Raw genomic sequence first — 27,316 nt, 5'->3', positions numbered from 1 at the left:
AGCAGAGGGCAATAATTACGTTCTTGTCTGTAACTTCCTAACACTTTCTAGTGAAATACCCTGAAAAGAACTTTGTAATTTGATCCTAATTATAACAAAATACTGTAGACATGGAGAACTATTACTTTCAATTTACTGCAAGTTTAAACTCAAGATTTAATTAGTCATGTGCACAGAGGAAAACCTAAACATACACACATTTCAAACTGAACTAACACATGGAGAATAAAGTTTCTGTAATGGTCAGGTCTATTTTTATAATCTTACATGACAACTTATAACAAGGTTTATAGTAGTGCTTTATAGCTTGATGCAAAAGTGACAACAGTGTTTGAAGGAAGAATGTCAGTCCTGGGCTACACAGCACATTGTATGTACCATAACTTTAGCCAGTTATAAAGACACAGAGAACTGATTGAATGTATCATAACAGATTATAAAGTCTATGTTTCTGAAATGGAATAAAGTCTTATAAACATTAATAATGTGCTATGGCATTTCTTTCTTTCAAGGGAAAGATCTTTGAAGGAAAAGTAATCATTTGTCTCTGTTTTTCCTATAATAAGAAGCAGATTACATAGTTCTTTTCAGGGAATGTTCTAGGAAAAAAGAAGATCTTTTTAACAAAAAAAAGTAGCTTTTTTCCCCAGAAAAGTTGATTTCTTTTCTCTTTTTGTCGAGAGAACAAAAAGGCAACAACGTACAATTTTTTCCAATAGCACTCATGAGCGTTATTCCTGTGTTAATTCCTGATGAGAGAATATGGAATTCCTCAGCCAATACTGTTTTTTTTCTCTTTTGGTTTTGAAGAATGGACTTCTGGCTCTTTGACTGTGTTAAAGTGTTGCTGGCAGGTTTAAAAAATGTCCGGTGTCAACACACCCTGACTGCACTGGAGAAGTGTAAAGATGTTTGGTGATGAGAGAGTGAGAAGCGTGAGGGTTCAGACTTTCCCACCGCTGCTCGTTTGTTCCTGTGGCAGGTGGTCGTCATCTTCGTCGTCCACGCTCAGGTCCAATCTGAGGTTGTCCAGAGTCTGACGGATGTTCAGAGTGTCCTTACGCCTGTTAGAGGGACGGAGACAGAGACTTGGTGTTTAACTTTTTAATTTTAACTGGGACAGACTGCACAATGTTTGATCTTTTTATTTGCTCTATGAAATGCACAGGCAGGTGTCTGTTTGGACATTTAATCAACAGTTTAATCACTAGTAACCATAGCAACCATACTGATGCTTCATGCTGTGTTGCCAAATGATGCATCACTAAAAAAAAAAAAGTCTATGAAGATCCACAAAAAAGCAAACTTTTACATCTGTAGTAGTGTGTTTGTGTACGTACTTTGTCTGCATGTCGATCAGCTGCCTCTGCAGCCGGCTGCTCGTCTCCCTCTCCTCAGCCAGCTCTCTCTGGGCGTGGCGGCACTGCGCCTCCTTCCTGCTCGCGTCCTCCTCCGCCTCGTTCAGCTGGCGCTTCAGAGAGCGCATCCTCTGGGTCATCTGCAGGACCAATCACAGGACAGCGGTCAGTTTGGGACACAAAGGAGTGGACAAACATTGAGTCATAGAAACACCTCGAAGTGTGTGTGTGAGTTTGTGTGTGAGTGTGTGTTACCAGGTCTTTCTGCTCAGTAGCTATTCTGTGCTCCTCCTCCATCTGGTCGCTCAGCTCGTTGATCCTCCTCTCCAGTTTACTGATGCTGTTTGTCAGGATTGATTTGTTCCTGCACACAACACAAACACACAAACACATCAGCCAACAGGACAACAGGAGCAGACAGCATCTGTGTGTGCTGCCATGGTTACATGTTCATATCACAGGTAACCATTCTGCAGACCACACTGCTGCATTGTACACGTGAGGCTGTGTTTTTCTGTCTCATAAAGCAGCCGCTAAATTCGTTCTAAAAATGAAAATCAATTATCAAACTTTTGAAACTTGCTAGAGGATCACACTCAGTAAAGTTTCATAAAGTGTGTGTGATGTTTGGTAACGTAGTTCAGGTGCAGATTAATGTTTGCTGTGATGGATTACACCACTGATTCCCAACCTCGGGGTCGCCAAAGCTTCATGGTGGGTCGTGAGGCCTCCTTGATTTTAAGGGGTGTGACAAAACTTTTATCAAGAACATACAGTGAGCCTATCTCATTATTTTTTCTGTGAAGAAAACTAACTTTAATTTTTTTACAAGATTATAAAGATTATATCTATATATATCTATATATCTCATATTGTCTCAAAAATCAAAGGAAATAATCAAATCAAAAATCAAAATTCATCCAAATCACTCATTTTACACAAAACATTTGGAGTTCTTGTAATACTGTTTGGCTTAATTGTATGACTGATTAGTCGCTCTTTTATTGTTGTTCATTTCATGTAATATGAAATATCCATAAAATATGTCACAGTCAGGAGTCGTCAGTTTACTCAAGAGAGTCCCATGAGGAAAAAGTTTGGGAACCTCTGATATAGAACAGTGACAGAAAGCCTCAGAAACACCTTATAGTTTTTCAAAAAGAATAAAAAGTAAAAAAAAACAAAATGCTGCAGGGCGTGTGGGTAGCTCAGTTGGTAGAGCGTGTTCCCCATGTACGGAGGCTGCGAGTCCAGCGGCCGTGGGTTTGACTCCCGTCTATGGCTCTTTGCTGCGTGTCATTCTCCGACTCACTCTCCTCCTCTCCTGTCATATCTAAAGCTGTCCATCAATTAACGGCATAAAAAGCCCCAAAAATGTATTTGAATATACTGACCTCTCCTCGGCCCTCAGGCTGTTCTCCAGCTCTTTGACTCGGCTCTCCGCTCTGGAGATGACGTCCTCCTGAACTCTGGAGCTCTGAAGATCCTCCACCTCCAGACGCAGCTCACGCAGCTACAGACACGCACAGATTTATATTACAGATGAAGTCTATTGTTAATTGTTTACATACTTAAAGGTACAGTTTTTGTAAGTTCTTGTCAATATTCATAATATTATATCTCCATAAGATCATGAAAACCTGACCAGGATACATGAATAATAGCACTGGCCTACATTACTTATTACAGATCAAGGTTACTAAAACTAAACTAAAAACTAAAACTGGGTGTGATTTTTTTTTTAGTTAAGGTAAATAAAATAAAAACTAGACTGAAACAATATTGTGTACTTCTAAAACAAAATAACAATATACAGTACAGGAAATGTCTTTTTTCAATTTAGTCAAATTTGTCAATTTGTCAAGCATGAGGGGACATTGCTGTGGAATGTTTATTGAGACTGTAGACATGGACAAAATCAAACAAAAAAAAAAACAAAAAAACAAACAAACAAAAAACAAACAAAAAACCCAAACCAAAGTATACTGAAACTAATATAAGGTTAAACAAAAACTTAACATTTTTAACAACAAAAACTTAACTGAAATGAGTAAACCAGCTGTGGAACCCAACTGTACTGAGAAAAAAAAACCTTTAAAAAACCAAAATAAAAACTAATGAAAAATATCAAACAATAATAACTTTGTCACAGATGTATCGGTGTATGTTTGCCATTAATTTCCTTGTAAGGAACCGCAGCACAGAAATGGCAAATATTTGTCTAGAAACAGTGTTGCGATTACACAGTTTGTCCACCAGGGGGCATTAAAAAAATTTAATTTTAAAAAAAATCAAATATCTTTTTTCAAATGTAATAAAAACTCTTCAATATCAGTATCAGCCTCAAAACTCGAGTACAGGACTACTGAATTTGAATTGAATTTGAAGAGAGCTGGAGAGAGAAGTGAAAACACACACACACACACACACACACACACACACACACACACACACACACACACACACAGTACCTGTCTCTCCATGCCGGCCTTGTCAGTTTCCAGCAGGTCGTTGAGATCTTTCTCCTGAATCAGCTTCAGCTGCAGCTGCTCCATCTGACAGAAAACACAAATAAATTAAAGACCAGATGAACAAACTCAGTCTAAGCAACATAATGGATGTTAGAATCATCTGTCAGTGTTTTTAAACAATTCTCAGTTAACTGTCTGCAGAGTGTTTACCTGTTCGATAGCTCTCTTGTGTTTGGAGGCCCATCTCTGCTCGCTGTCATGCAGCTCCTCCAGATCGCCCTCCAGGTCGATGATCTTCTCCTGAGAGACGACGAAGAGATCAGAAGGAGTGAGTCATCGAAATGCGACTAAACCAAACTTCCCTCCTCAGAAAGCTCCTGATCTGAGGTCAGTCCTCATCAGCAGAACACATTCAGGTTATTCAGAAATGGGACAGATTAAGTATCTTCAGAAATAGCGACATGATGAATATTTAGGATTATGGAATTAGCGCGCTGATTGCTAAACAGGATTTGCATAATTAATGCCTCATTAACCCCGAACTCTGATGGTTTGCATGACTGATTAATTCAAGCGGACATCTCTGTTTGAATCATGAGGTCACGTACGCAAACACGCTGTGGATACTGTCTGATCTACAGCCGCAAACAGGAAGAGTTCACTTCAAGGATGAAACACTCAGGATATTAAATAAATATTAGCTTTTTTTAAAGTTCTGTCCAAAAAAAAATATTTCACTTCACTGGACCACTATTCTTCATTCTTCCATGATATATTCTTGTATGTAAATCGATTTGAAACTACATATGAATGATGTTTTATACATATATTTTTTGGGGAAGATGTTTTATCGATGTACCTGGGCCTGTTTGACTTGTTTGGCCAGGTCCTCTTTGGTCTGGTTGGTGCTGTGCAGCTCCATTTGGAGGTCGTCCACCATCCTCTCCGCCTGCTTACACTGCAGCTGTATCCTCTCCCTCAGCTGGATCTCCTCCTCCAGCGTCTGCTCCTTATCAATCAGCTTACCAGAGACCTGCGCACACATGTGCAAAAACACACACAGATCCTGAGGCTGCGCTCATATCAACAGTCTTCTCAGCTAAAATCAGCAGCATTTTTATCTTTTTTTTTTTTTTTTAGTTTAATTTAACCAACAAAATGAAACCAAGGTGACACCAAAGATGTGTGACATGCATCTTAACAAGACCCAAAGTACAGCAGAGGCTGATGGGTAGTATTCATTGTGGGTACCTCTCCCTGCAGTCTGTTGACGATGGCCTGCAGCCTCTGCACCTCCTGCTCCTTCTCCAGCACAGACTCCTCCAGCTCGTCCACCCTCAGATGGCTGTCCTCACGCAGCTTCTGCTGCAGGTTCAGCTCGGCCGCGGCCTGCGTGGACACCTGCAGGGCCTCGCTCAGCTGCAAACACACACACAGACACACACACTTCCTGTAAACCATACGTACACTTATCCGTCTTACCACTTGAAAGGAGTGTTCAAGTACTTTGATCTTTTTGGTGATCAGAGTGCAGTTTGTATGGAAGCCCACTTCCACCAAATTAGTGATATGACTTGGACTTGAGTCAGACTTGAGTCATAAATTTGACAACTTTAGACTCGATTTGACAAAATCAAAACAGGCTTTCTGTTTGACAAATAAATCTCAGTCATATAATAATTATATAATATAAAATATAATAATTTTGGTATTATTATAGATGCACTGCTGTTGTCCTCTGTTGTCTGTGTCGGATTTTGACACACAAAGACACTCTGATTTCTTGGTGCATTCACGTGTACCTCATTAACTCAGAAATCTCAACTCAAATGGCCAAGTATGTTTAAAGTGAGAAAGTCTGTTTTTTTTCTTGTTTTAATTTGTTGAAATACATGTGTCATTGTTTTCTTGTTTTTTAACTGCAGTAGTTTTGATAATTAGATGCTAAAATGATAACAGTATCCCATTCATATATACATAGCTCCCGTTTTGTCTGGTAAAAAATATGCCATGCCGGTGGATTTTTTTCAAAAAATTTTTGACTTACAAAGTTGATTTATGATGCATCAAGTCAACACTTAATCTCTCAGATCCATTTTGTTTGAACCAATCTGACGGCATCCAGTCAAGTTGCAGGATCTAATGTATTGTTACTGAGCTCCAGTTGGAAAAAATTCTACCTAAGATAGTTTTATTCACGTACATGATTTTTTCAGTGGTCAACAAAAAAATTGCAGTTTGCAAAATATGTGGGTCTAAAATTAGCTCAACATTTGAAGTTGAAGTCAACTTGTGACTTGCAAAACAATGACTTGGTCCCACCTTTGGATTCCTTCTTTAGTTTTTTTTTTTGTCAGGTTTTCCTGTCGTCCAGATTTAAGCAATTAAGGGAAAGCAATGACTGCTTTTCACTACAGCTACCGAAAATAAAACAACTGTCCTCGTCTCCATCTATCTATTACATTGTTGTTTTACAGGCAGGTTAAAAGACACCATCTCTGTCTCTGTACCTCTGTCTCCAGTCTGAGAATGGTGCTGTTCAGTTCGGTCGTCTTCTTGTCTCTGGTGCCTTTGTCCACCTCCATCTCCTCCAGCTGCCTCTCTGCCAGCCACAGCTTCTCAGTGAGAGTCTGGGCGTGCTGCGTCTGCTTCTCCAGATTCTCCTGAACACACACACACACACACACACACACATACACAAACACACACACACACACACACACACACACACACACACACACACACACACACACACACACACACACACACACACATGCACAGGTCAGAGCTCTGCTTCATCATAAAACCTGTTGTTTAATATCTGACATCATCAAAAGTGCAGTTTTTTGTTTTTATTTGACAGTTTGGAGTGACAAGAAAATGTGGAATCAAAGTTGAGCCCTTGCAGCTGAGCAATATGACATTTAGTCCAATCTGAAAGTGCATAAGAGTGTCATTACACTGTTACAATTATGTCATGACAACAGGATGAAGGAGTCTTCATGAATGTTTATGACTGTTTATAGCTGTCATCTGGTTAATTATGTTAAGCTATTTCTAATGCAAAGTTGAGATAATATGTGATGATTGTTATGACAACCTGACATTAATCAAGCCAGTAATGTCTTTGTTATGACAACGTAACTGTCAAACGGTTGGTTTTGATGCTGGTCATCATGAGACCATTATAAGAGTGTCATTAACATTTGCCTTAACCCTAGGTAAAGTGGCACATTTTGGAGTTGTCATAAAGATGTCATCAGATGCCAGTTTGACAACCAAGTACGATATAAAGGTGATTTAACTGACAATTTCAACTTTGCATTAAAAATTATTTAACTGACCAAATGACACTTGAAGTCAACAGTCAGAAACATTCATAACAACTACTTCATATTCATTACAGATGTCATAACATGATTATGACAGTGAAACGACAGTCTTATGCACAGCCCTTCAATCAATTAGTGTTACTTGGTTAAAATGTACTAAATTCTGCTGCTCAGTGTACCTCAGCATCCTGGATCCTGCTTTTCAGATTCTGTTGGAGAAAATTGAAGGCGTACTCCTGAGTGTTGGCCTCCACCATCATGTCGCGGGCTTCCTTCACCTCAATCTGCAGTGTACAGGAAAACAGTTAATCATCCATTCACCCACTCATTAATCCATCCATCCATCCATCCATCCAACCATCCATCCATCCATCCATCCATCCATCCATCCATCCATCCATCCATCCACCCATCCACCCATCCATCCATCCATCCATCCATCCGCTCACACCTCCATCTCTCTGTATTTCTGAGCCACTGATTGGTGCTCTCTGTCCATCTCTATCATCTGCTCCCTCAGCCTCTTCAGCTCATTGGTCAGCTGGGTGTTGGTCCTCAGCAGGTCCTCATTGTTCACCAGCAGGCCGCGCATCTCAAACCTGTGCAGGGAGACATTCATTCATCAGACTGAGTTAAAACTCCAGCTTCACACTGAGTCAAGTGACACTGAGGAATGAGAGGAATTGAAGAGAACGTTATATTTAGAATATTTTCACCACTTTATTTTGGTGTCAGACAACCTTTTTTGACAAGTATAAGCTATATATCACTCTCTCCTTTGGCAAAAACAGTCATTTTCCCTCACAGAACACAGGAATTGCTGGTCTACCGCTGCCTCGATCTGTTAGTTTGCTTGTGTTATTGTGCAACTTTGGTGAATCTGAACTACCCTTTAAAACACCAAAGTCACACAACAACACAAACAAACAAACAGATCGAAGCAGCGATAGACCAGCAACTCTGGAGTCCACAGGAGTCTGTGGTTTCTATTGCATACAACCTCCAAATAATCCAAACTATCCCTTTAAGTTAATTAGATCTTAAAAGAATAACTTAAAATTATATTTGAAGAGTTCCATCAACTTAATATGAATTCTTCAAGCAGTCAATCTGTCACTCATGACCACACCCACCAGTGATGTCGCAAGGTATAGACCAATCCACTTCACATCAATGCAGCGAGGTGACAAATTCAACCAGTGGATGTCAGAGATTGTCAGCTTGTATTAAGTTAGTCTTTAAAGACAATTTCATGTTAAAGAGAAAATGAGACTAAAGACGCAGAACAGAAGGGAATATTGACAAGAAAAATAAAAGAATAAAGCAAGTAAACAGGAAAATAAGAAGAAAGAATGAAGAATAACGTGTCTGACCTGATCTGGTTCCTTTCCTTGTCCATCTCCACACTCTCTGCCTCAAGGAACTGGTTACGCTGGAGAGAACACACACACACACACACCATCAAATATTGTTTTAACATCAGCTGTGATTACATTGGTTCAAATCCCCAAAACCTCTTCTAGCAGACATTCTGGCTCAAGACCTCTGCTACAGTTGTTTAAAAATTATTCTCTGGCATCCATCTGACATCTGTTGATTCTTACTTGTGGTAACAATCTGCGTTGTTACAGCAGAACTACATGTGTCTGAATCCCTAAATGCATCAGACGAGGCCTACCTTCTGGCAGGCGTCCAGCTGTTTGGTCAGCTCCTCGATGTAGTCTTTTTTATTGGGGGTCCCCAGAGTGGCAGAGCGCAGGCTGTAGTGGGTGGAGGGCACCACCTGTGGCAACTAAAAGTATATACATATATAAAAACATGGAAAAACATTAGCGTGGACGTGATGATGGTGTGTGTTATCTGTGTGTGTGTGTGTAAACGTACAGGATTGTTGAGCTCAGTCCTCCTCTTCACCAGTGTGTCGTAGGCAGAGAATCGGGGGCGGGGGGAGGTGAGGGTGGGCGTGGGTATGCCCACAGGACTGGTGCTGCGACTGTTGAAGCTGTACAGGTTCATCTCGGAGGTGGCAGGAGAGAGTCCACCCTGGACCTGGAGACGAGGAAGAGGAGGAGGGGGGCACAGAGAAGGGTCACTATCCTGCTGTGTGTCAGTTTCTATAGTCAGAGGACTGTGTGTGCTGCAAAACTTCCATAGCTTTTTCACTCATTCTACAAGACTTGCTGGTGCTGAACCTCCATTTAAAACCGCGTTCTTGCAGTTGGTTTCAGTCAAAATTTGGAGTAGTAAATTTATTAAAGGGTAACTATGGTGTTTTTTTAAACCTGCACCCTATTTTCCCAAGTGTCCAAGTGACAAATAGGGGCCACAATTTTTGAAATTGGTCAAGTATTGAGCGAAAACTGGAACCTGAGATGTACCGTAAACTCAACAGGCAATTGCAAACCGTCAATGTATTTCTAATAAAAGTGTGTGGTTTTGCATCTTTCAGACTGACAAATGTCTGACATTATGGAGAGGATAAGATATGTTTTATTTAAACAGAAACAGCTGTTTTATTGCTCTCCCAAAACTCACCAGACTTTCTTTAGAGAAACGGTAATTTTATAGTTATAAGACACACTTCATTCAAATTTGACAGAAACAAAATAAAACTCACCAAAACTGTCCTGGTTCGTCTTTCCATTGTTCCAGCAATCACCAGCTCTGGTTTGGTCAAAATGAATCCTTAATACAGCATGTCAAATGTGAAAATATTCTGTCTAGTCTGCTGCTTCTCCCTGCTGCTGTCTGACCTCCGTCTCACTCCTCTTCATGATATTTTCACACCTGAACCAGTGAATAAAGGCTTTATTTTGACCACACCAGAGGTGGTGATTGTTGGAACAGCGGAAAGACGAACCAAAACTGTTTTGGTGATTTTTATTTTGTTTCTGACCAGTATGAATGAAGCTGACGATGACAGTGATACGATTACTGTTTCTGTATATGGAGTCTGACAGGTTTGATGAGAGCAATAACACAACAAACAACAACAAACAAAACATGTCTCACTCTTTAAAAAAAGGTCTGACAAAAGAAGCACTTTTAGTGGATGAAGTTTGACAGTTTGGAACTGCGCCATAAGAATATTTCTCAGACTAAAAAGTGAAGAAGTAAAACAAACAAAATAATCTACATAGGATATAGAAATAAGAAAGTTTTCCAGATTACAAACCTTGAACTCAGACATGCGGTACATGGGGTTGTATTCCATGGAGGTGGTCGTGGTGTACGGACTGTTGAAGACCCTGGGAGGACTGTCAACAACACCCACCTGTAAACAAACAAACGACACATAAGTGATTTTATAACTCCAGTCAGAAATAAAAGAAGTCAAAGTGGAGAAGGTTAATTCAGAAGCGTAGATCCAGACATGACTGTCGATTTGCTTTTACTTCAATATAAAATAGAATAAAGCAGAAACAAAGACAATGTTTTAAACTTCTACTTTAATTAAACATGGGCAACAACCCTGTTAATATGATCAATTTAACACTGATTTCTAAACTGTTATTCAAATATAATTTAAATGAAAATCACTAACTCAAAATGTATTAATAAAAAGCATTAAAAAGCTCCAAGGTGATTATAACAGAAATATGGAAAATAATGCAAATGGTAGACAAATAACAGGACATTTATTACTTTAAGAGGGTGATAATATTATTGGCTGTTAATTACATGTGATTTGTATAAATTACAGAGTGAATCAAGTCAGTTTATTTATTTGTAGCACACACACACACACACACACACACACACACACACACACACACACACACACACACACACACACACACACACACACAGTGTGTGTGTAAATGATGTGTTTATATTGATTAGATAAGATTTGATTTAGCAGGATTAAACTTCTGTCACTGTATAATTCAGAGTTTCTCAACCAGGACGTAATTAGACAAATCTTTTATTGTCTTCAGAATTACAGAATTGAAACAGGGTTAAAAATGCATGTGAAGTTGAGAAAGTCTGGTATAATTGAATCTTGTGGCAACCAGGACGGCCAATAAGAAACCTTAAATCTGTGTTTTTTCCAGGAGATGGTGCTGTGCAATAACTGGAAAGGAAACATTTGTTTATAAAAATTCTGCATATGACATTTTTCACTTGAACAGGATTCAGGATTGTAACCTGTACATTATAGATATTTATATGATTTATATTACTGCAGAATGAGTCAGAGACAATCTGTAACAAACCACAACTCTAATTTTGGTTTATTACTGAGTCCAAACAGTCTGTTATAAAACTTTTAAATCTTTAAAAATAACTCTACCAGTGCAGTGACATTCTGTGAGATGAGTTCAGCTTGTTTCTATTACAAATTAATATTTTGAAGAAAATAAGAAGTTTAGGTTTCAGTAATAATACTGAGAAGATGGAGCTTTTTGTAGTGGATGGACACAAAGAGCCCTTAAAGCTGTGTTTGTCCAGGAGATGGCACTGTTTAATAACTGGTTCTGTTTCTGGGATCACACATATCCAGCAGTAAAACAGCATCTAATCATCATTAAAACAGTCTCTAATCTCCCTGATCTGAATCACAGACAAACAGGGTCCATGGTCAGCCTCACCCACCCTGTCAGACATAGTGTCCCAGTCCCGCGAGGCCAGCGACTCCAGGGACCCTTGGTAGTGGTTCGGCCCCAGCCGGCTGGTCTCCCATCGGCTCAACTTAGGGCCGTTCTCCCCCACCAACCCGCCGCTGCCTCCCGGACCATCTGCATCCCTGCCGCTCACCCCGTTGGTCTTTATCTCGTTGTTGAGGAACAGCTGATATTTCGGGTTCTGGCTGGGCGGCACGGCCCGGGGTGTGGTGGGCTCCTCCTCTGACGGGCTGTCCAACTGCTTGCTCGAATCAAATTCAGACTCCTGGAGGAGAGGGGCAGAAGATGGGGAAGGAGGGATGAAACAAACCTGCATGAAATATAAAAATACATCTGCTGGAGGGGTGAAAACACTCAGTGTAGAAAAAAAAGTGATAAGGATGAATTCACTGAGCATGTGCTGGTGTTGTCAGTGACTGACAGCAGAGAGAAGATGAATATATGGCACAAACAGAAAAAAGATAAAGAAGGAAGAAAGAAAAGTTACAGTGGGTTATTTTTAAGTGCATAAAAAAGAAAAGAAAAAAACTTATGGAAGAAGAGGTGCAGTGTAAAGTGACACAGTCAGGAAAGAAATATGTATGGGAATGAATTAAAATCAACTTTTTTCTCAATTCATTTCTAAAATATTTTCAGCTATAGTTACACTAAAAAGTTCTTCCTTGAATGAACTTAATTAAATCATGGGAAATATTTCCATGCAATTAAATGGCCTTCTGTCCGCATTAAGAAGTTTTGTTGGACCAGCTTCATTTACTGGAGGGTTAGGCCATTGAATCATGTGTAAATACTTTCCATGACTGAATTAAATTAATTCAAAGGATTACTTTTTGAATTCATGCAGTTTTAATCTACAGTATTATCAACCTATAAAGTTGTTCTGGCTGGCATGTTAGCAAACAGCTGCCTAGTTCAACATCCAGCAGACACAGTCATCCTACTAGTGTTGTGTTTGTGTCCACCAGATCAAAGAAGGGAACTTAGCTAAAACAAAGGACTTCATTCTTACAGTTCATTTTATTTTAGAGGATTCATTTTATTTTAGACTTGAATCACACGACTCGAACCCAAAAGTTAAAGGCAACATCATAAAAAGAGTGCAGAGAATCAAATCGTTTTCATGAAAATAAAAAATAGTTTGAATCAACAGCAGTCAATCACATCGTGCGAGCAGGAGGGAAACTTGTGTTTGCAAGTGTAGACAGATTCACTTCAGACTTGAAATGCAAAGTGGAAATTTTTGGTCTTGACTTGGGATTTCATAGCCGTCATTTGACTATGATAAAAGCACCTTTGCTTTTGGGAGATCGCTGGACTCTCACTTCTCACCAAGGAAACAATCAGACGGAAACTCAAGCAAACAGAATGCAGTGCAATGCAGTCATAGCGTGAAGGTTGTTATTATTTTAGTCCAAAGACGAAAATGGCAACATGAGAAGCTCATTTACAGGAAAAGAATCAGAGAAGGGTGAGAGTTAAATTTGTCAGTAGGTTTGAGGCCACCTTGATTAGTACGATTGTAGAGCACGTGCTTCAGAAGAATCTCGCCGTGGCTTCATGCATTTGAGTTGTCATGCGGATCGAGGACGGTGCTTTAATCATGCATTTAAAAAACCTGCAGTGCCATGCTGCCGTGCCGTCTTCATGCAGAGGAGATGCAGAACTTTTTGCTTCATGCAAGGACATCGGAATGGACGGTCTGGAGTTTTTCTTTTCGCTTACCGATCCCATGCCGGAGTCAGCCACCGACTCTCTACCAGACTCTGTGGTTTGTGATTGGTTCCTTGGTTTTGAATCAGTCTTCCCAGCACTGTCTCCAACTGGACAATCAATTCTTGCAGTGATCTGACTAATTTTGATGTCTCTCTTAGGGGATTCTGGGGTCACAGTGATGCTGGGAAGTGGTCCGACACTGCTCGGTGTTGACGGACTTGACTTGGACCCTGGAGAGCTCAGAGCCTCTACAGAAGCAGACTTTGAAAGTTGCACTGTTCCAAAAGAGGGGCTCTGAGGGGATCCGAATGGAGAGACGGGATCCAGACCAGAGAATTTACTGATCAGGTCTTTGATGCTTCCGGCTCGGTGCAGGTTTGAACCGTGGGACAGGCCAGATGGCCTCTTGAGACTGGCTCTCCTGGCCTGCTCTGCTTCTTCTTTGTTGGTGTATTGATGAGGACTAATTGGTGACTTGGGGGAAGATTCGGGTGACTGCTGAAAGAGTTGAAAACAATAACATATCCCCAAAAAACTGTTAACTGGGAGTCTGAGCACATGTACCAGGTTAGTGGTGGGTGATATGAAAGACAATATACATTATCATACAGTTTAGACCACAATAATTATCTCTTCAATATTTCTCAGTGCCCTAGACAATTGTGAACAATGATGCAAATCACTGAGCTTGGCTGCTTAATGGCAGTGCTGGATTTCAGAATAAATCTGGCATCAATTTGATGAAATTTCTGTCGCATGTATGTTTTTTTTTTTTTTTACAGATTAGGGTTTGCATACCCCAGGAACCTTCCACTATTTCTGTCTGGTGTTGAGGGCTTTCATTGATGGCCTATATTCTTTAGGGATTGCAAGGACCTAACTTACTAATGTGATGAAGATTCTTGACTTGTCATGTATTAACTGGATTTGACATAAACTGTTAAGGAAGGCTGTGTTAAGTTGTATTAAATTGCTGTCTCTCTACTGTTTTTACATGAGTTTACATTTGAGCTACCAAAAATGTACTTTGGCCACCAAATCTAGGGGTTTGGTGGCCTGTGGAACCAATGCTTTAAAATATTAGTATCCATCCCTTAAATTACTATGTAACCTTACATACCAAAGTCAATTGACTGGTGTTGTGGGGCACTATATGTGAAAAAAGTCTTAGGAAAGCCAATGACGGTAAATAAAGATGGACGATGCTTGTCCAGTTCCTCCTACTATACAAAACTGAAGCGGAGATATTCCGGATATGAGTGCTGTTATTTGGAGCCAGAGTCTGTGCACTAGTGACTAGTTTTGGAGCCGCTGTATCACAGTCGACCAGAGCTCGACTGTCAATCATGGCACAAAACCCCATTTTTATATCACCATATAACTAACTAAAATCAAACTGATCAGAAAAATGAACACTAGAACCAACATCAGGGTGATAAGAACTACCCAAGTGATGTCACTTGAGGCAATTAAAGAGAGCAGCCAACTCCTCATCTTTGTTTGAGGCTAGCAGTTCAGGGCTACATTAGCCGCTACTACCGTAACACATGTGAATCTCTTACCAAAGATTATGACGAGGAATAAGCAAGATGATATCTCTGGTTCAATTTTTGTACTTTTTTTCTTAAACTTAAACTTAAGAGTGCAATGCTGCATCAGTGCAGCATTTTTTTGATGCCTTAATTGAGACTGAGTGGAATGGGACCAAAAGCAGGACAAAAGAAAAATGTCTCCTGATGAGAAACCGTCTGCTTACTTCCTGTTTTACTTTAGTGTTTCAACCACTTAAATTTTTGACATGCTGTGACATGCACAAGTAGAGAAGAATCACCAGGTCAGCACAAACTGCAGCTATGTCCACCTCAATTTTGGTATATTTTGCTAATGTTAGCCACCACTGGCTACTGGTCATACCAGACCGAGTGCGACTGTTGTGTTTCTTCTTTCAGATTTAACACAGTCTTCCTTTGTACCCAGACAACAGTTTGTTTAACACAAACACTAAGTAAAGTCTCCAATGAGCATTTAGATTCATTCATCATTCCATCACTTTAATTTGAACTTAAAATGTTTCATTGTATGCAACATGTTAATCATGTGCTTCTCTTCCTCCGTCTTCTGTCTTTACAGTCTGTACGTTTTGACTGTTCAAATGCACACATAATGACATGAAGCCCAGTGTGTGTGTGTGTGCGTTTAGTGCACGTGTGTTCCTATCCTGACATAAATCCCTCTTGAGAAAGTGCAACATCTGCTCGCTCATCTGAAAAATCAGCCCACTACCCCCCGAAACACAACATCCTACTTTCTCACACGGATATAAAAGGGCACATATATACAGACAGACAGAGAGACTCTGAAATTCAAAACCCCACTCAACTCACACACATAAAACTGCAGCACTTTTTGCCAAAAAGCCACTCGATTAAATCCAACTTTAATTAACAATAATGACAAGGAGGCCGATGCCACTTAGAGAAATGAAGTGGCGAGCGTCCAGGGGTTTAACTTTCGGGGCTCGAGGGTCCAAAGCACCGAGTGGCCTTAATCCAGGGACTCGCCTGGCCGCCTCCCCCAGGGACAGTGAGCCGAGGCTGGGGCGGGAGAGGAGCCGCGGCCTGGGAGGACCGAAAGGGAGGGTGGCTGTCTGGGGTTTAGGATCACTGCTAATCACTGCGGTATTAAAATGTTTACAGGCCGTGGTGGGATTAGCTCTGAGCTGATGATTTTAATGTTATTATTTTTGCCCCGTGGGCTCAGTTTGGACTCTCTGAGCCTCGTGGAACGAGGAAACAGGGACACACTTCTGCTGAAATATGTGTACTCTTGTATTTCTGTCCTTTTTTACAGTGCATTTATTGTGATGAGTTTCTCAACATTCAAGATACGCAGACAGGGTCACAGAAGATTTATAAGACTGATAAATAATATCAATTCATATATTTAAAATAAATTATTAAGTGTTTGAAATAATTCATATTTTGTTTCCATATTGGTGCTGCAAATGGGACTACTTGGTTCCACTTAAATAGATACTGTGCTCTTTGCTGTTCAATGCCACTAATAATAAACTACATTTTCTCTTGTTCTCTATGCATCTTTGCTTCCTGTGGCATCCCACTGTGACAACAGCGAAGCTGCAGCCTCAACCACTAGCAAAGGTGTTTGTGTGGTTGACCGTGTACATGTCAATCAAATGCTGACACGCCCCTCCAGCCGGCTGAGATGAAAAGGAGCATTTATGATATTTCCCCAAAGACACTTTTCCTTTCTTTTAATTACAAATGACTAAACGTGATTTCAGCTGGACTTTTGGTTCATTCCATTTATCTCAGAGGTTGGAAATTGAAGCCGGGAATGACGTTACACTTGCATTCCAGTACGACAAGTCGGAAAAAACTTTAAATACATTTTTACAGGATTTTTTGCTTTCAAACATTGTAGGAATTTTTCCACAGACAGGGCTGTGTACAATCGATATAATAAGAAACAAGTGCTAATAACCAGCTTGACGACTGTAGATGTGCAGAGCAGCCATGTTGGATTTTCAGGTCAGGGTTAGTGAGGTTCCTCCAACTTTCTAAATTGGAAATCTGACTTCCAGTTGAAATTTCCAACTGGGAATCCCTGAGTTCCCAGTTCAGATGGAATGCACCATTTAAATCATGTCTAAAATACCCACCCAGCACCACATGCAGATAGATTTTCTTTTTCAGAAAAATGATTTGGGGTCACCCAATAATTTGGAATCAGAGATTTGTATGTGTCTTGACTAATGTGACCCTCACTGTCCACCATACCTATTAAAATGTCAGCAAATCATATCACAGACAAGCAGGAAGTTTACAACTACAATGTCTATCTTTTGCCAGATGTGGCAAGCCTATCCCAGGTGTTATGGTTGGAGTTTTTGTGAACGTTGGCTTCAAATAATGCATGAAGCAGTTTTATGGCGGGTAAAAGATTTTTGGCTGGTAAATTTTCTCAGGCAACTTGCCATAGGCCAAATAAGATCATTCTGGATCCTTGGGGTCATTGCGATTTTGGAACACAGGACTTGTATTGGATGTATATTAATTTTTGCCAGTCCTGAGATTTAAATGAGGACCAATAAGTCATTTGTTGCTGCAAACAACTCATATGAGAGAAAGTTTTGGAAAGATGGTGCTCATGGTTTAAAAAAACCAGAGTTGAATTTGGTGGGAGACCAGACGTGAACCTCACATCACACATCCTTCCACCCTGACCTTGTCCTTGATTTTTAAAGTTTGTTAAAGTAATGTGTCGTGTTGTCAAGCTGTTTGAACAAAAAAACTCAGTGCGCTCACGTTTTTCTGGATATTACAGCCTCAAAATAAGGAAAATTATGTTTCTTTTTTCCTCTCTAACCTTTTAAGCACCCACAAGAAACACAAATGTAGGAGAGAAAAAACATTTCTCATTTTGTAGTTGATGCAGATATATACCTTCAAATAACAGAAAGACAGGCAGACAGAGCTTCATTCAGGAAAACCAGGTCCATATTCTCCAAAGTCCTGAACACGCACACACATTGGTCGTCCATTCCCTGTGATCTCACTACAGTACAGACATATGGCACAGAGCTGTACACAATCTGACCCAGATATATGACAGCAATGCATCCTGGGAAATACAGTGAATGCCTCACTGTGATTTGTCGCAGAAGTGTTTGGGTCTTTTTCCTCAGAATAAAAGTTCAGCAGAGGAGGTGAGCACAGAAGACTGTCACTTCTGGCATGATGAATAAAAACCTGTTATGACCAATCTAAACATCTGTTTGCTTGTTTTTTTTTCAGAAAAATCTGTATTTTTGAATTATCCATTGACAAATTACAACAATCCAACATAAAAATCTGAACATTTTCAAATTAAACCTTACATTTATTTATAACATCTATCAAAGGGGAACTCCACTTCATAATGTTTGTGAGAGATGGAATTAAAAAAAAAACCCTGTCAAAGATCCTACATTTCCCACAATGCAACTCCACATAGTTTTTATTAGATCCTCCCTGCTTTGTTACCTTCCACGCGGTCCTAACCTCCACACCTCCAGTTTGAAAGTTTCCATTAGATTTTGTTGTCTCCAAGTCCAAGCAAAGGTGGATAACCCTGATGACATCACTATGACATCATCAGGGTTACTTTCCCAGACAAGGTGAAGCGCCTCCAAAGTCACAGAAGACTCAATACAACTGTTTTCACAGGCTGACTGGTTCTTCCTTGACTAGTAAATTAATTTGATGTTAATTAATCACGTGTAAAATCAACGCAGTGCCCCTTTAACTTTACACTGTCGTGGCTCCATCTTCTAGATTTTACACTAAGAAACATCTAATTTGGTGTGGAAAGTGCTGGAAATCTTTCTGGGGGTTTACATGGATTATTTTGATAGACAGGCTGGTTTACTCAGGGCTCACACATACATTCAGCTCCTGGCCATCTGCACTCCAAACAATAGAAAGTACAAGAACTTTTCAAGTTGGAAACAATAAATTTGATCAACTGTCAGGACCAAACCTGCATCATCCACTTTTCATTATTTCTGTGTTTGTCAGCATCTACTGTACCAGCTTAGAGGATGATGACGAAGACAAACTTTTTTCAAACATGTCACAGTGACAGCAAAAACTCAGTAAAAGTGGATGGGTAGGGAGGGAAGGGTGTTTTCTAATGACATAAGAGACATTCCGATCTTAGGCGAGAAACTGAAAAAATGTTGCTTTCTGATGGGGATTTCCAGCTTCTAGTGCTGGTCTTCAAACTCCCTTGTTTGTGAGGTTTTCTTGGTTATTTTTTCAGCCCGTCTTCATCAGAAAAATGGGCGATTTTGAGGGAGGGACAGTTGATCTCCACTTATTTAAAGATTTAAGTTACGTACAAAGAAAATCAATGATTTGACAAAAAATATACATTTTTAAAATGATTTTAGTGATTTAACAATGATTTTGTTGCTCCTGTCTTGTCTTCCAGCTTCTTCAGGTCAATTTTTAGCTTCTGGTTTTTTTCCAGCTTCTTCAGGTTGTTTTCTTGCTTTGCCTTGTTCTTTTCCAACTTCTTGTTCTTGTCTTTTAGCTTCTCATTTGCACATTATCTAGGTCCTATTTTCTTGTTCCTTAAGTTTGTTTTCTAGCTTCTTGAAGTAGTTTTTCAAGTTTTTCCTTGTTCTTAGCATCTCCTGGTTGTTTCTCCTCCTTTCAGGCTATTTTCTTGCATATCGGGGTTGTTTTCTCATGTCTCTTGGTTCGCTTGTTGTTTCTTCGGGCTGTCTTGTAGCTTTTCTTTGCAGTCATCGAGCTTCTTCTATTCATTTTTTAGCTTCATATGGTTGTTCTTCAGCTTCTTTCTTGGACAGTTATCCAGTTTCTTTCGGTTGTCGTATATGTTCTGGTTGTTTTTGTTATATTATTCTTCTGTTGTTCTTCAGCCTCTTTGTGTTCTGTTCTTGCTGTTTGCAGTTGCTTTTCAACTTCTTGGTTATTTTCTAGCTTCTTTGTGAATTATCAAGCTTCGTAATATCGTCCAGATTATTTGGATTGATTTTTGGCTTCTTGACATGTTTTATCTGTTTAAAGTTGTGGTCTGGCTTCTTCGGTTGCTTTCCTAGTTTCTCCTAGTGGTTTGTCATCATCCCCATTACTTTTTAGGCTTCCTTGTTTGTAACCTAATAATTTGGGGTTGTCTAGATTCTTCTGGTTGTTTTTTAGCTTCTTGATGTGTTTAGCTTATATATTTACTGTACATGTTAACATGCCTGGCACTGTAACATGTGGTATCTACATGAAAGTGTGACTCCACTTCTCACTGTCTTCTTTTCAAACTGCACTTCATGAGTCTCACAAACATGACTTTTACCCTCAGTGCTTTACAACTTTTCTCACTTCTCATTTCACTTTTCTTCACTTTCTGCTCCCTCAGTCTAAACACACACTCAGTTATTGCTCTGAGACACGCATCACCTCGACATCAAACACTTTAGAAAAATAATTGTATTAAACATATATATATATATATATAGTAGTCTGTGACACAGACAGCAGATGCACTTAAACACTACACCAAAGCAAAAACTGTCACTGCAGCAGAGAGAGAAAACAATAGCAGAATAAAAAAATAAAATAAATAAGCAATTAGTGGCGGCAGTCTTGTGTTGGACACGTACGTCTCTCACAGAGAGCAAAACGTTGAGCTAAGTTTGGCCTGAGGCAATCTGCTTGGCAATATGTTCCTGTGTTGTTGTTGTTGTTGTTCTTGCCCCCCCCCCCCCCCCCCCCAACACACACACACACACACACACACACACACACACACACACACACGCACTCCTCCCCTCCCCCCTCCCACGGCTGTAAGTAACAGAGATTAATCAACCAACCAGCGGTCCGTCCTCGCCTTAAGGCCTGCCCGTTTTCACACTTTGCTCAGCCCGCAATTATCCCTTCAACAGGAGTATTTGTTACAAATCAGGCTGAAATCTGGTCAAACTAATCCTGGATGTCTCTTTATTTAATGTGGGAATAACAAAAATGATCTCTGGGATCGTTTTATTTGATTAAGCCTATCAAATATGAAAAATCTATTTGTGATATGTTCAATATGGAAAATTAAAAACAGCTTAGTGAGAGTCTCCACATACCATACTCTACATATGTTGTTGGTAGAGGGTATAAAGCACAGAGCAACAATATAGCCTACTTTTAAAAGCTATGTACAGCAATATATAAATCACGTATCTAGAAAATTAATTAGCAAATATTTTGATGATTAAAAGTCACTTTTCCAACAAAAAAAGCTAAAAAAAATGTCTGATCTCAGCTCCTCACTCTTATGGATTCACAGCTTTTCCTGTCTTATGTGGCAGTGCGCAGTACATTATTGGACAGGTGGTCAGACAAAAAAAAACAAAAAAAAAAAACATTGAGGATTTTTACGTTGGGCTTTATGAAATTATTGTAAACAATGCAACTGAGTTGTGAGAATGTGAAAAGAGTTCTTTTATGATTATGTTATCTTCTGGTTTAATTTAGGTTTAAACCTGTGTAGTATCTTGAAATGTTTTAATGGTGCAAATTGACAAAACTTTAAGTCTGACTGTTGTTTGCAGGGCTTTTCAGATTTTATGATACGATCACAGTTTAAATTGCAATTTTGATTAAACAGACTGTGATACTGTTTTTGGCCCATCCCTAATGAATAGTCATATTTTATAAAACTAGAGACACCACTCAGGTCTCTTAAATCCAATACTTTAGGCTACTGTGCCATTTTAAATTCTATCTTACAAATCTGCAGAACACTCTATGAACAAATAATTTTGATATTATGAATATTAATATTATTAAGTACAACCAAGAACTGAGTCCTGCAGCTGTCCTGCTCTGACACTGCTTTGCCTGTTTAAACTCTATACAATGAACAATTGATGAACTGATTTAGAATAACATAAAACAAAAAACACCAATAGCTCTCATCCCAGACTGATTTTCCCCATAAGCATGAAATGCAGTGGAAGCATTTTTTTTAACACCTCAGATGTCCTCGTCTGATGACTAACTGCACCTGTGTCCTACCTTTGTAGAAATGTTTTATTGATTCCTTTTTGTTTTTTTTGGTTTGAGGTTTTGGAGAGATGTATATGTTTTTAATAATTTCTAAGAATGATTGAGAGATGGGGACAATTTAGCTCATCTTGCTACTCCTCTCAGAAATCAAAAATACCTATGTTTAGACTGTAGTTTACACACTTTTAGACATTACTTCAGCAATTAACAAAAATTGAGATTGTATTAAGTCTATATGAGCCTTCTAGGCCCCTCAGCTGCATGTGTCTTGAAAAGGTAAAACTTAGAGTTTAGAGAAAAGGTTCAAAACTGAATTAGATTTTTTTAGTATGAACAGTTCTACAGCATGTTCTGAGGCTGAACCTCTGAGGATGTTACAGTTTAATAAATGCAGAAACAAACAAGCTCACATTCAGCAGGTTGTACAAAGTTCATTTCACAGTGATTTTCACAGAGGTGCCACAAAAGTGACAAATCCAGGACGATTCACAAAAACCTCTTCATTAAATTTATAATCTACATTTCTTAGATTTATATCTAATCAAAATGATGTGTGATTATACAAATCCTGGCTCATATTCTGACAGATTAGCCACAGATAATCTGATAAAAAGGTTACTGAAGCTGTCTTTGGCTGAGTGGCAGGATGAAGCGTGAGACAGCAGCTTGAACTAATGTAACCTAAACCACTGAGAACAATGTTTCTCAGTTATAGAGATGACAGTACAGCTTAACTTTAAAGTTTTACTGCTTTTAAAAAATAAGTTAAGATGAAATGGACCGGAGGGTTGGACTGCTACTTCAGCACCATGGATTTATCAACAGTACTATTAGGCTGCTGATATTTCAGAACCATGGTTGGGGCCTTAAATTCTAACTTTCACAAACTTCAGTCAGATAAAGGATCAATGAGTCAGACAGTTCAGGCTGCTGACGGTGTGACTAAATACAGTCAGTCACCAGCAGACACTTATTGTGTAAGAAGCGCTTTAATTGTAAATTTAGTAGTGTTTTTTGTGTGAAAATATGTTTTGAACGCACAGATCATATAAATGACAGAAGAAAATTGGATTACACTGAAGAAGTGGTTGGGCTAATTTTTAATTATCTACTGTGATCCACTGAAATTAACCCATCTGATACCGTACGCACTGAGCTGTTAAATGTGAAGAAGCAAACTACGAGCTGCCACCTTCAAAATCAACGTAAAATTCACTCAAATGATTTCTGTGCAGTTTCATTTTTAATTTCTACTGTAAAATCAGGTGTTCTTCAATCCAAAGCTGTCCAAAGTGAAAGCGATGAGCTGCACGTTGTGTTTGTGTGCAGGAGATGCAGCATGTTGGCAGCCGGCCTGTCGGCTGTTTGTGTTTAAGCTTCACGAGTTAAACTGTGATGACACTTTGACAGGTTTCCTGTTATAATAAGACTCCGAACCAGGTTTCTTCCCTCATCGTTTCCTGTCACAACCGTGTCAGTCTATTATGAGCTGTTTTTTTTTGTTTGTTTTTAGGTAAAGATGTGTGTGTGTGTGTGTGCGTGTGTGTGTGTAGGTCTGCATCTGTGTGTGTGTGTGTGTGTGTGTGTGTGTGTGTGTGTGTGTGACAGACAGAGCCAGATGAGCAGGCAGATGTTTCCTCTGTCTCCACTCCGACTGTCTGAGAAAGACTGACAACAGCTGGACCAATGCCAGACACACACACACACACACACACACACACACACACACACACACACACACACACACACACACACACACACAGTGACACTTCTACCTCAACAAAACTCCACTGAGAGCCTTCTTTTTGCGTTTTATTTTTAAGTTCTTATCTACTTTATACTCAACTTCACCTACCAGCTGATTCTGTGGAATTTTGCCCCAGTAGTTGGCTTGTCATGTGACAAACCGTTTTATTGTGTAACAATGTGAGGAGAGATTTCAGTAGATAGCGTTACATGTTTGGCCCATGTGTTACTTCAAATTATTTAAATTGTTATTACATCATTCTTCACAAAAAACCCTTCATGAAATTCCATGTTTTCCACATGTGGCTACATGTGATCACATGTAAGAAGTGCCTGTGTTTCACAAGACAAAATGTTCCAAAACCACACGTTTCCAATGTGCAAAGAACATGTTTAACAAGTGAGAAACACGTGTTCCACATATTTCAATTGTGACTTTGCACATGGGAAATTAATGTGTTCCAAAACTGCATGTTTGCTGTGTGCAAAAAACGTGATTAACCTGTGAAAAGCACTTTCTTTTTCATGTGTTTTTTCTGTAAGGAGAAACTTTCAATTTCAAATGTCTGAACCTTTGAGGCTCTGGTTGGTCATAGTTCTATCAGATGTTTGATTTTTACTACTGGAATACAGAATATTGCCAAAATATTACAAAAGTTGCAGGAGTTTATGTCATTAGTGCAGAGTGGGTCACGCTGGGTCAGAGTTTGGCTCCTGATGTGAATACAGAACAATATTTAGTGATGGCAGCACTTGATGGTGTCTCTCTCTCTCTCTCTTTTTTTTTTACAGTGGCTTTAAGTTTTTTTGACTTCCACTGCTACTTTTTATACTGTGGCTGCACAAGTAATCGCAATAGCAATAAAATCGCAAAAAGGCTAAGTGCAATATCCAAAGTGCAGAATCAGAACCAAACCACAGTTTCTTGAAAATGGAAAAATGTATGAGAAAACAACATTATAATGAGGTACTGTAGTGCTGCATAGATGACCTGGCTAAATGCAAATCACTAATCATGCAGCCATACTTCATACCCAAAATTCCTAATATGAGCATTTTCTTGTACAGGGGGCAGCAGGCTTCAGCCAGGAACTAAATGCACTGTTGTCGAGCCAGATCATGCTGAATCTCCATGTACCCATATTAGATGAAAGTAATGTCATTAGAAACAATTTTAACTTATTAGTTGTTTTGTAGTTGTTAAACTGTAGTTCTTTTTTTCCCCAAAACACATCTGAAAGCAAGACTGAACTTAATACAAATTTACAAAAGTAACTTCATAATCCATTCAATTAAAACCTGTCAGAATTGTATAAAATTCTTGAAAATGACTGGATTTTCAACTTTTTCAACTTTTTAAGGACCCTGATTTACCAAAAGGGAAGGAAAAAAAATGTCATCAAGTCCAAATCCTCCACAAAAGAACTGCAGTCTGACTTGCAGCCACTGAAGAAAAGATTGAGAGCAGTACCAACAGCCATGGTGAGATTATACAAGATGTGGAATGTGGGCTTAATGAAGGATTGGATATTGCTACCTCGATTAAGAAAGAAGTCAAACAACTCAATCAAGAGCTATTTGGCTTTGCAAGCATTTAAACAGCGCCTGATCTCTCCTTGTTGCCAGAGAAAGAAATCACATATATGGGACACATTTGATAATATAGGATAGAATGTGCAAAGTTCTTGCCCTTATCTGACAGATGCACCATGACACCATCTTATGCAGAGTGGAAGTATATTCAGATCAATCAGATTATTGATTGAAATTTCTCCACGGTGCATTCTGATTGGGACTCTGTGTGATTTTAAAAAGACTGAAAGATCTACCGTATTTGGATCTGTAGCCTACAGGATGGCAGGTAGGGTTAGGTGTGTTGTTAGTTTGGTTTGTTAGGCTCAAAAACCCGCAATGATACATCCAAACAATACAGACACTATGTATTGTTTGTTTTTTAGAGGTTTGATGGAACAAGAAAGCAGAATAAAATGATGAAAACAAGCAAGGAGAGACAGCAGATAAGAGGAGAGTTATTCAGAGTTGAACTGTACCATGTTGTTCTCTTGTTCGGTCTCGTTCTTTCCCTGCATGCTGCGGTCGCTCTGCGGTTCCTCTCTGTCCAACCTGAAGGAAAAATAGAAAGTCAAATCTTGCAGTAAGTCATTCCTTGAGATGGGAAAGTCAAGCCTAGTTTTCGTCTTGAGGAAGTGACTGATCTTGATTGTGAAAAACTAAACTCCAGCAGACACTTAAATAACTAAAATAAATCAAAGTTAAACGAAACGGTCATTCCGTTTTATTTTCTGAACAGGATGTGGAGTCGGGTACCTTTGGGACTGTTTGAGTATTTTCTGTGTGAAGCAGGTCAGTCTCTGCGCCTCTTCCTGGTACCTCTGCAGGTCTTGGGTCAGCAGGTTATGGAGCGTGCTCAGTGCCTCCTCTTGGAACACCAGCCTCTCTGATTGGAGCAGACGCTCAGCGATGGAGGCTTGAAGTTCGCGACAAGCACGCAGCTGAAACTGGGGAGGAAAATAATGGACGGAGGTTTTACTATTGCTCCAAGGAGATACGGCGATCTCATTGGTTTACTTCAAAACTTCTGTGCTGTTCTGATTCCTCCACAGAGATCACCGTCTAAAATTGATATCGGTCTCAAAAATCGGTCAGGTTCTAATCCAAACTTTTCATCTGCACTTTTGTAGCCAATAAGGCTATCTGATCACAAACAAAACGAACAAAACAAAACCCCCAAAACTCTGCAGCAGACACAGATTCAGCAGAGGTGAGCGTGACCACTGACCAGAACAGAGCAGGAGTTTGGAGTAACTTAGACTGAAGTTTTGAAGAAAGGAAAACCCCTTTGACTGACTGCCTGCTATTGATAAGGCATTACATATCAACAGTTAAATGGTAACTAATACTCTGAGAATACTGACTAGTTTTTGATAAGAATACTTTGTAATTTTACTTCAGTAATTTTAACACCAGTAGCTTACTTGTAATATAAGTAGTAGTAATATTTTAGCAATGTAACTGTACTTGTACCTGAGTAAAGATTTTCAGTATTCTGTCCACCACTGCTGAAAACCCATTCTTAAAACAGCTTTTCAGATGACTGTTAGATGATTATTGTATTGTCTTTTTTGTACTGTAAATATACAGATCACAATTAAGTATATAGTATGTGCAAATATACACTTTGTAAAGCATGTTATAACCTTATTAAGACAGGTTAAAGTTATTATTATTATTATTATTTAGATATAGTTGTCAGAGTTTGATCTGATCTGATCGACATTGCACTTGACACTGCACTTGCTTAGGTCCTTGGCAACACACCTGCCAGGTATGAAGTCAATTGGATGTAAGGTTCTCGAGATAAGCAAAGGACAGTCATACACACATATGGTACATACGGGCAGAAGGAGACTCCCGTCCTTTATAGATGATGCCCATACAGCGCCATCTATAGGCCAAATGCTTCCAAAT

The 27,316-nt window shown here is 39.4% G+C and overlaps 1 protein-coding gene across 2 annotated transcripts in view; it reads right to left on the bottom strand.

Moving 5' to 3' along the window:
• Window positions 1–625: 625 nt before the first annotated feature.
• The window catches only part of LOC146308097 (uncharacterized), a 50,302-nt gene continuing 23,611 nt past the window's right edge, over window positions 626–27,316 (bottom strand). The window contains exons 5-24 of one of the 2 annotated variants that reach the window (XM_084745935.1): window positions 26,156–26,346; window positions 25,879–25,951; window positions 13,509–13,997; window positions 11,758–12,051; window positions 11,195–11,236; window positions 10,337–10,435; window positions 9,046–9,210; window positions 8,840–8,944; window positions 8,535–8,593; window positions 7,613–7,760; window positions 7,341–7,445; window positions 6,340–6,492; window positions 5,081–5,248; window positions 4,689–4,862; window positions 4,040–4,129; window positions 3,830–3,913; window positions 2,753–2,871; window positions 1,614–1,722; window positions 1,341–1,498; window positions 626–1,064 (exon numbers count right to left, since the gene is read on the bottom strand). In XM_084745935.1, coding sequence (XP_084602061.1) covers window positions 944–1,064; window positions 1,341–1,498; window positions 1,614–1,722; window positions 2,753–2,871; window positions 3,830–3,913; window positions 4,040–4,129; window positions 4,689–4,862; window positions 5,081–5,248; window positions 6,340–6,492; window positions 7,341–7,445; window positions 7,613–7,760; window positions 8,535–8,593; window positions 8,840–8,944; window positions 9,046–9,210; window positions 10,337–10,435; window positions 11,195–11,236; window positions 11,758–12,051; window positions 13,509–13,997; window positions 25,879–25,951; window positions 26,156–26,346 — 2,946 coding nt within the window. In that variant the 3' untranslated portion in view covers window positions 626–943. The remainder of the gene's footprint in view (window positions 1,065–1,340; window positions 1,499–1,613; window positions 1,723–2,752; window positions 2,872–3,829; window positions 3,914–4,039; window positions 4,130–4,688; window positions 4,863–5,080; window positions 5,249–6,339; window positions 6,493–7,340; window positions 7,446–7,612; window positions 7,761–8,534; window positions 8,594–8,839; window positions 8,945–9,045; window positions 9,211–10,336; window positions 10,436–11,194; window positions 11,237–11,757; window positions 12,052–13,508; window positions 13,998–25,878; window positions 25,952–26,155; window positions 26,347–27,316) is intronic. The other variant, XM_084745936.1, reaches the window with a different exon arrangement.

Source organism: Lutjanus erythropterus, chromosome 20 (genome assembly GCF_056507025.1).
Source record: "Lutjanus erythropterus isolate fLutEry1 chromosome 20, fLutEry1.hap2, whole genome shotgun sequence".
Lineage (NCBI taxonomy): Eukaryota > Metazoa > Chordata > Actinopteri > Lutjaniformes > Lutjanidae > Lutjanus > Lutjanus erythropterus.
The sequence above is the reverse complement of the archived record's forward strand: the minus strand, read 5'-3'. Positions and strand labels throughout refer to the sequence as shown.